General features: G+C 54.0%; 1 protein-coding gene across 1 annotated transcript in view; it reads right to left on the bottom strand.

Moving 5' to 3' along the window:
• Window positions 1-9730, bottom strand: part of LOC104080077 (dynactin subunit 1) — a gene marked incomplete at its 5' end in the record, with an annotated part of 17527 nt that overhangs the window by 2515 nt on the left and 5282 nt on the right. Inside the window, 6 exons of the mRNA XM_009582344.1 lie at window positions 5-91; window positions 436-540; window positions 1567-1726; window positions 3087-3165; window positions 4324-4528; window positions 7106-7303. Of these exons, the coding sequence (XP_009580639.1) occupies window positions 5-91; window positions 436-540; window positions 1567-1726; window positions 3087-3165; window positions 4324-4528; window positions 7106-7303 (834 nt within the window). The remainder of the gene's footprint in view (window positions 1-4; window positions 92-435; window positions 541-1566; window positions 1727-3086; window positions 3166-4323; window positions 4529-7105; window positions 7304-9730) is intronic.

Below are 9730 nucleotides of genomic sequence, written 5' to 3' on the forward strand. Positions count from 1 at the left end.
GTGCCGTCGCCATATCCAGCTGCTCCCGTAACTCCAGCTCTGTCTCCCGGGCGTTTTCCTGCAGCTCGTCGTTCATCTCGTTCATGGCTTCCTGGCAAGGAGGAGGCAGCACGGGACGCGGTTACACCACAGCCGAGCAAGGGAGGGCAACTGGGCATTTTCGGAGCAGGGCAGAGGGGCACCCCGGGGTGCAAGGGGCATATTCTGCAGAGCAGAAGGGTGCACTGCTTGTGAGCGGCACCGAGTGCAATGCCTGTAGAGAGGTTCCCCAGTCGCCTCTGGCACCGCTGCCAGGCAGTTCCCAGTGCCTCGGGCAGCATCACTGCCAGGCAGGCGGCTGGACCAGCCCTCGCATCAGCCCAGCCGCACACCAGGCACGAAGGAAGCAGCAAAGCCCTCCAGCACCAGCCCTTACTCCAGAGGAGTCCGTCTTACCAGGTCCCCAACAGTCTCACGCAGCTCCCGGACCTTCTCCTCCAGGTCTAAGTTTCTCTCCGTCAGAGTCTCCACCATCTCTTCAGCACCCAAAGCAGCATCCACCTGCAAACACACACCACATCACGCTCCAACCTGGAGCTCAACAGACTGCAGCAAGCAGCTCAAAAGTCCTTTTATACCACCGTGGGATCACTCTGGCAAGCTGTGGGTCATGGCTGATAAATCTGTCTCCCCATCCTGGGGTGAGGGTTTGCCAGCCAGTGCATAAGCTCCCTCCTGATAGCAGAGAACAGCATCCCTCAGGAGAGCAAACAACTCAAACCAGAACAGCCAGCAGCCCCAGAAGGAAGGGCAGGTGAAAAAAGAGGCTTGGCTTTGGCTCTTAGAGATGTTACTGGCTTTTTAGCTGCATCAGGGCACAAGGTTGAACAGTTTCAGGTCAGTGTAAATGATGCTGACCTTCAGGTTGAGTCTTTGCAGACTTGTGACAGTGCTTTCCAAGCTCTCTGTCCACCCTGAGGACCTCGGCAAGTGGTTATATGCTTACAGTATTAATGGAGGAACGGGGATTTCAGTCTCTTTGCATTAAGAAGCGTAACCTCTGCTAACAGCCCACCTTCCACGTAACTCAGGCTAATGCTCAGAGAGCGCGAGGCCAGCGTCCCTCCAGAACGGCAGTTTGGAGGACTTGCACAGGCCGCTCTGCACTGAATGTAGATCCTTCCTGGGGGCTTCCTAAGGGCTGCCCCACACCTGCACCGACGTCTCAGCCTGGCCAGGAACAAGCCTCATGAAGATCACCCAGGCAGGAAGATGTGATGGATCAGCACTGAGCAAGCAGCAAACACAGATCAGCCCTGGAAAGCATGACGTACCATCCATGCCCTATGTTCAAGAGCCACCCTACGGCCAAGCAGAGTCCAGCACAGTTCCACTGCTGGAACAGGGTTTGCTTTTGCACAGGTATTAGTCCCTGCAGTGGTATCACCGAGCGTGGCTCTCCAAGAGTGACTGACAGAAAGCGCTCCGTGCCAGGAGGTGGCCCAAGCTTGCCTGACAGCAGTTGCTCAATGCCCTAAACGGCCCCAAACTTCCCCTCCTCGCCTATCCTTCCCCCAGTGGACTCACCTGCTCCTTTAGCTCATCAACCGTTTTCTCCGCCTGCTTCACCTCCTCCTGAAGCTTCTCCCTCTGCTGACGCAGGGACTCCAGCTCCGTGTTTTTCTTCTCCATTTGCTTCTGAAGCTTCACGTGTTCCTGCTTCTCTGATGCAGACAAGTCCCGCATCCTTTGAGAGAGCAACCAGACCCATCACAAGCCCAGCGGAGGCGCAGGTACCAGAGCAAGAGAAGCTGTTCCCTTCCCAGACACTGCTCTTGGTGGGCACCAGCAGAGCCAAGACCTCCTGCCCACGCTGGTGCTGGCTGCCCACCGGCAGCACGAGCAGAGCTCCTGTGGAGCCTCTGGAGCCCCTCCCTCGTGGGGACAACGAACAGCTCGTTAACAGCGAGGGATGGGGGTGAATCGGTGCCCGAGACGGCACCTTCCTTTGAAAGAATGAGAGCGATAGGGGATGGAGAGAACAGAAGAGGAGAATGTAGAAAAATAGACAACAGAGACAGGCAGGAAAGAATAGCTGTAAATGGGACAGGCTGAAACAGAGAAAGGAAGAACCCAGTGAGCGAAGAAAAATAAGTCACATTCACAGCCTTTCACAGTGTAAGAGAGAAGGTCAGCAGCAGAAAAAAGACAAAGCACAGACAAGGAAAGGCGCTTCGTCACGTGCTGAGAAGAGAGCTTTGCTTATGTGTCTACTGAGGCCCCTGTTAGCTCTGCCAACAGCCCCGAAGGGGCTCTGCCCAGGGAGGGCAAGTGCTGGGAGCTCCTCTCACTTGGACCTTCTTTATACCTCCCACCCCAAACATGCACTGGTTTGGAAGTCCTTGCAAGGCAGTCTCTTGTGTTTCCTATCAGGAGGGGATGCTTCCACCTCCCCTACCTGTTCCTGGCCTACAGCCAGCAATAATTGTCTTTAAGCACAGGCTGCTCTCTGCACCAAAGGCAACACAGCACCCTGCACACTGAACCACAGCCACCCGGGAGGAGCGAGGTGGGACAGCGAGCAGGGCTGTGGTTACCAGAGGGACCCCACCTGAACCTCTAGGCTAAAGCACATGTGGCTTCCAGAAAGAAAAGCCCCAAGCCCTGGCAGATGGGCTTGCCCAGGGAAAGGCAACAACCAGGTCCCAGCGCTGAGCGGGCTCAAGAAACCTCGAGCAGGACCTGTGCAGGAGGTGTCTGGAGAACTGTCCTGTACAGGCTGCTTGAATAAACCTGCAGTGTGCTGGAGAAGCAGAGCACTGCATACACAGAGGAAAGAAATACAGAAGCTTTCTGAAGCGGCTCATTTTCTCCCAATCTACATTGGTCTCCAGTGACAAGAGATTCTCCCTTCTCTTTTGCATGCTTAAGGAGCACCAGAGCTCAGAAGCAACCCAAGACCAGCTAGCAGGTGTTACATCAGCTGCTCTGGAAAAGAAGTATTTGGATCAGTGCTCTGACACAAACTGCTCTTAGACCGAGACAGCATGGGCTCTCGTAGGAAGGAACTTCATCCCAGCCTTTGGGGAGCACAAGTGGTCTCCTACCTTACAAGAGCTTCCTTGAGTCTCGCGTTTTGCTCTTCCAACTGTTTGACTTGGTAACTGGATGCTGCTCCATCCGAGCCTGCAGCAGAAAGGAAGCATTATTCTGCTTGTGCAGAAATAGCAGCTGCTGAACAGATCCAGTTCTCTTAACACTGCGACATTGCCAACACCAGTAAGAGGACAGCTAAGTCATACCAAGGGGAAACGCATCAGTCCCTCTCCTGCAGCTGAGCAAAACTGAAGCCTCGTGCTTAACATTGGCGCTCGTAGGCTGAGAGATTCCCCCGATGCCACCAAAGCCAGTTAGTGCGGATGAAGAACCACTGTACCAACCCACAGACTGTACCAGAGCAGCCGCTGGGCTACGGCAGAGCGACACATCGCTGGATATCGTGAGTGCTCTCAGCTCTCAACCCTTCTGGCCTCCACAATTCAGTGAAAGCAAACTCAAATCAAAGATGTTGCTCATCTCAGTAATTTCCACATCTCCCTGCAGACTACTCCTGTTCTCCCCGCATTTTTCCCAGTCCCTCGATCTGTCACATCCCTCAGCCTGCCTGCCTGATCATCTGCTGCTTCTACGGGTTTGATTTTGTTTTCAGGTGAATGCCAATACTACAAGTGTTTAATGGCTGGCTCGTTTCCTGCTGTGTGTAATTTTTAAAGCTCACCTTGAATAGCAAGAGCTAAAAGGCCCCGGGGGAATCAAAACAAGGATAATGTGCTGGTTTTGAAGCTGTGCTCAGCGCAATGCTGGGAGGTTGGATCAGTAAGCAACAAAAGCAGTTGTGTTACCTCCCACATAAAGTCTGCCCCAGTCAAACACCTTTTGGGGTGGGATCCACCATCCCCAGGGAAAATGACAAGCATTAAAACAAAGCCTGAGCTCCTCTAAGCTCAGGACAGGAACACTTGTTCCCAGACTCAGAAGTGCAGCAGCTCCATCTCTGCCTTCTCAGCGAGGCCGGGACCCAAGTGAAGACGAAGCTGAGCTGCTGCTGCTGACCTGCCCACGTGCGATGGTCCCACCCGTGCCTGCCGAGCAGGGCTGGGGACGCAGCAGAAAGCCCCAGCAGCTGTCGGGGGAAATCGCAGAGGCAAAGCCTCAGCCTCACCACAACCAGCAGCGAGGAGCCATCACTGCTCCGAAGCGGTCAAGCCTTCTGCTCCCCAGCGAGGAGCTCCCCTGTGCACTGGGACCCAGGCTGAGACCACCCGAAAGCTGACCCCTTCCCACCTTTCTCTTCGATCTCGTGCTTCAGGATCTCCAGGTCCATTGTGAGATATTCCACCTTCTCTTTCAGGGAGTCCACCTCCTGCTGCAGGGACTCTGCTCGCTCTTCTGCCATCTCCTTGTCCAGGGTTGCCATTTCAATCGCATCGGCGGTGTCTGCCATCTCCTCCATGTAGCGCTCCTTGGCTTCCAAGGCATCTTTGGCTTCCTGTGGTCAAGCACACATGAGTGAGAAGACCCTGGAAGCCAAAGGCCAACGATGGAGAGACCCCTCTCACAATGAGCCTCGGACAATTATGTCTCTCGTGGCTCTCCCAAAGGAGGATCAAGTCCAATTAACAGCAGCTTGTCTGGGCTGAGAGGGGAAGGCCCGCTGCCAGTGCTCCAGGGTGCCCGTCTCCACTCCCTGTGGCCTCTCCCCTGCTTCACACCTTCCCCCGTCCACAAAAGAGCCCAGCAGAAAAATGATCTGCAGGTGAGGAGAGACAAGTATGAAGACAGAAAATACATAGGCTTGTACTGGAGCAGATTAGCAAAGAAATCACTGGGGAAAGAAACCAAGAATCCACCCTGGAAAACCAGGGCAGAGAGAAGCAAAAGCCCTTTGCCAGCACGACTGGAGTCCTGCCGTCTGCCTGGGAGCAGCAGTGAGAAGAGCAGGTCACCCATCCTCGGGAGGGAAATGGCCAACCTGCCGCAGGCATTTCCAATGACCCCCAAAGGCAGGGCAAGAGCAGAGCTGCCACAGCAGAAATGTTCTCGACAATGAGCGACGTAAGATTCGTTAGCTCCAAAGCCCTGTGGCTTTCGCTGGCAGCGACTCATACCGACCAGCCCTGCAGGGCAGGAGCTCAAAGTGTGTTGGTTTAGCTAAAGGGAGATGAGTTTTAACAAATTAAAGTCTACATCAGAAAGTCAGGATCAGGACCACCCCAGGAAGCCACCGGAGAGAGGAACCACTCCAGAGCAGGCCAGGAAAGACATAGGCCGTGTATGGGGAAGGGAGCACACATGTACACCCCCATCACCGGAGCGGGGAGGACTCGCGTGCCCAGCACTCTCGGGGTGGGCTGGGACCCCTGCAGATCGTCTGCTCCAAGCCCTGCTCAGGCAGGGGCGGCTGAGCCGGCTGCCCAGGACCTGTCCGGTCCGGTCGTGTCTCACACATCCCCAGGGATGGAGACTCCAAACGCCTCTGAGCAACCTGCTCCAGTGTTTGATCACCTTCACAGGAAAAAGGTTTTTTTCTAGCGTTTAAACTGCATTTTCTGTATTTCCGTTTGTGCCCCTTTCTTCTACTCTCAGTGGGCACCACGGAGAAGAGTCTGGCTCCGTCTTCTTTACTTCCCCCATGAGATATTTATACACATCGATGAGACCCCTCACCCCCGCCCCAGCCTTCCCAGGTACCCGTCACGGCGTGCTGAGCTCAGACGAGGCTCCAGAGGACTGGATATGTAATCACTGCTTAAGAACAGCTCCTGAGATGTTCCAGCTTGCTTCAGCCCAGTTCCCAAATAGACTCAATGCTGATTATCAACTCAGTACAACACAGCAAAAGCTTGTATTATTGTAAAACGAAACCACGTTGGGATGTAACTGCTTTAAGCCATGAGTACTGTACAGGAACATACTGCTCACTTCCCGAGTATATTGCTTTAACATATCGTAGGAGCAAGCAAGAGGAAGGACAAGCTGCTGCTTCACAAACATTGGAGAGTCAAAGACAAGCACAGGGCAAAAAAAAAGCTTCCACCACGTAGGTGTGGCAGTTTTAAAAATCATTCAAGACATCCAGGCATTGGGACAGCGGGAAAGCTTAGGCTGCATGGTCAGCTTTGGGAGAGATGAACAGATCCCACGGCATCACCAGTGAGCCTCTTCCTACGGGGCTGGCTCTCCCAGCTGGATCGGAAACCTCAATACACAGCAATGCTCTTAAAGCTGCTGGAGTCCACTCATTTTTGAAGTCAGCTGCAAGATCTCCAGGAGCTTTACTTAAGCTTTTGAAGGTGGAACTGGTAGTTTATCAGCAGGTTTGGAATTTGAATGGTGCCCCTCCCACAGCGCTGGCAGACCTGCAACCGCAGATTAAACCGGAGAAACGCGGCTGCTGCCACACTCAGACACTCATCCTGCAAGTTGAGATGTGCGACTTGCTCCTCAACTATGGCACTCTTCATCCCCATCCATTAAATGAAACCACCTCTAACGTCAGCTTATCTTACCCTGCACGAGACAAAGTTGCACCGACAGAGGAATCGACTCATGGATAGATCAGACGTTGCTGCCCCGAAGGCCAGGCTGTCTGACAGATGGGGCAGGCAGGCAGCAAAAAGCAAAGCAAACCCTGGGATGCACAAAATCTCTGGTCCCTTGGCAGGACTGTGCAAAGTCCACCCAAAGGCTCCGTCTGCTCTGGCGTCCAGTGTGGTCAGAGGATGAAGCTGTGACCAGCTCCAGGACAAGCTGCATGTGCTACTGTCATGACGGACCAGAGCCACGCTCGTATGCTGCATTAAACATGCAGCATAGCCTGACTGCATCTGGGATTTGCACTGGTCAATATTTACGTTGGAGAGAACAGCGATATGTGAGGTCAGAGGCCATTTTAGGACCTGGCATGTATTCAGAAGACAGGAGTCGGGACAGCACACAGTTTAATGCTAGCTGATATTTCATAAAAAACCCCTCACACATTTTCAGCAATTGAATTAGCCCTGGAATCACGTCTCCCTGTGCAAGCCCCAGGACTGGAGCTGCCCAGCTCCCCAGGGACACTCACCTTTTTGGCCTCCTTTAAACGTTTCTGGAGATCAGCCTGTTGTTCTTGCATTTTGCTCTTCCATTCTTGCACCTGCTCCAGCTGGATCTTGTACTTCTCGAGCTCTTTAAGCTTTGCTTTGTCTTCATTTCGCTTTATCTTCAGAGTCTCCAATTTCTCCTCCAGGTCCCTGACTTGAGAACGCAAATTTTCCTCCTCCTACAACATCAAACCAAGAATTACCAGAAGGAGCAGCAGCATCCTTTGGAGAGAGCTCCAGATACATTAATTTAACCCACACAGAACCTGACCCATCAGCTAGCCTGTATTTTGGCATCATTACTGGGGCAGTTTTAGAAGAATTCTGTAGCTTGTCGCTACAGAGTCTGTCTCTCATTTTAACCTGATGATTTTTACTACGCATACAACGTGTGATAAATGTTTCTTGACACACTGACAAAAACCTTTTGGCTGGTAAAAGGTCCTGAGCACCTTGCTTTTGACTTCACTGGGATCTATGGATGCCTAAATCCCTTAAAAACAGAACCACCACTAACACGTCCAAATTCACCCCTCCGCAACTCTTCTCCTGCCCCGAGGGTCAGAGCAGAGCAATGGCATGCAAGAGACACGTTTTCGTAAACAGAACCAGATCTTACGGAAAGGCTCTATCAAAACAACGTGCAGGATGGTACAGACTCACAGCGGCCAGCGGTCTTAGTTATTAGCGTGTAACTCAGAAACATGCCGACACACACACACGTGGGGTGCGCCTCAAACTGTGCATTCATGCCGCGACTTTGCTGCGCTCTGGGCGAGCTGCTCCCCTTTCGTCCTCCCCCAAAACCCACCCTACAGAGCTCGTCTGTACGGGGGGTCTCCCCCACGCTCCCTACCCGGGGGGTCGGTGTGCGTTGTAACCCACGGCGTGTCAGACCCGCGGCAGCTCTACGAGGGCGAGCCGGGTACAAGCCTAAATCCCGGGAATCCTCCTGCCTCGGCAGACTGAATCCTAAAACGGTCTCTGCTGTGCACCCCAGATCAGCTCGCACGGGCGGACCAAGACCTTCTCCGAGGCTTTTCTAGCCCGTTATCCGCACAGAGGCGGGTGCCTCGGGCCATTCCGCAGCACCGCTGGCTGACCAGCGTCCCTCTGAATTCACCCCCTTCTGCTCTGAGTGCATTTGGGCTGCGTTAGTTTGGGCTTCATCGTGAAACCAGCTTTACCTGTAGTAAAAGGTACAGCTTGAGGAGGACACTAACGCAATGGTCCAGGGAAGGCTGCACAGCGACACAGCACTGCAGCTGGGTCCTGCAGCGTTACCTTGAGACCAAAGCCAACGGTGGCCAAAATGAAAGCCGACGCATGGAAAAGGGACACAGGCTTGAGATTTCCAACAAGATGCAACGGCAGCCCCCTCGGGGGTCACATCCCCACCAGCTGGCACAAACCTTCTATGCTCCAAGGGGAAAGGCACACCTGGCTCGCCTTAAAACACAGGCAAGGCTGGCACCATGTTCTAAACAGCTATGCTGTAACTGGAGAACTGCCCGCGCAGGAGGGGAAACACCACCCAAGCAGCACAAAGCCGTAAAGGTATTGCACAGCCACGCGGGAGCTGTTACTGGAGAGTGAGTTAGGTCGAGGCAAAACCCTCGGCTCCCCGTTACGGAGGTGACGGGGCGATTTCCACATGCACGTTCATCAAACCAGAGCCTCGGGGCAGCGGTCACCTGGCCTTCACGGAGACACTGAGACGCTGCCGAGCTGTTCTGGAGACAGAGAACACCTTCAGTTACACTGGCCTGTCTTGAACACAAATCATACATCTAAAGTACACCAGTGTTTTACAGAATGGGAGAATAATGAGGTTGGGAGAGGTGAGTGGAGGTCTCTGCTCCACCTTCCTGCTGTGCTGAGTAGAGCAGGGGCCTCGTCCAGCCAAGCTTTGGCTGTCTCCAAGGACGAGGTCCCGCAGCCCCTCTAGACCCATCCTGGTGTTTGACCACCCTCACCCTGAGAACTCTTCCCTAACAGCAGCCAGAAAGTCCTGTGCTGCCACTCGTGCCTGTCGCCCCGTTCCCCATCACCGCGCCCCTTTGAGGAAAGCCCGGTGTCCGTGCCGTTTAAAGAAAACCCCAGTTCCACCTGAGGTCCCATCCTTTTTTAATTCTGTAAATAAGCATCAGTGCTGTGCCACAGGTCCCAAGCTCCCCGCGGTACCTGGACTTTACAGACGCATTCCCCTCGCTTGCAGCCTGCGCAGCTGCCGCGAGAGCCCCTGCAAAGAGCAGGGCAGCTGCCCGAAGCCAGGGTGACTCAGTCCTTAGGTGGCACAAAAAAACCCCCCAGAGATGGCCCTGTGCTCTTCACCAGTGCCCGCTCGACCCCACAGCAGTGCCCACGTAATCCCCCGGTGAGCTCCCACCAGGGAAAACTGATCCTCTATTTGCCGGTTCTTTTTCGGCCAGATCAGCTCCCACGGCCAGAGAAACGCGGATGCCAGCGCAGCACCCGGGCAAACGGCTGCGAGCAAGGGCAAGGAGAAGGGGAGGCGACCCCCCTCTTCTGGCAGCAGCACAGGTTAAAGCAGCCTCATGACTAAAGCTTAAAATCACAAAGCTAGGTGACATTAAGGAACAGAT

The sequence above is a fragment of the Fulmarus glacialis genome, unplaced genomic scaffold, assembly GCF_000690835.1.
Source record: "Fulmarus glacialis isolate BGI_N327 unplaced genomic scaffold, ASM69083v1 scaffold6827, whole genome shotgun sequence".
In the NCBI taxonomy this organism is placed as follows: Eukaryota; Metazoa; Chordata; class Aves; order Procellariiformes; family Procellariidae; genus Fulmarus; species Fulmarus glacialis.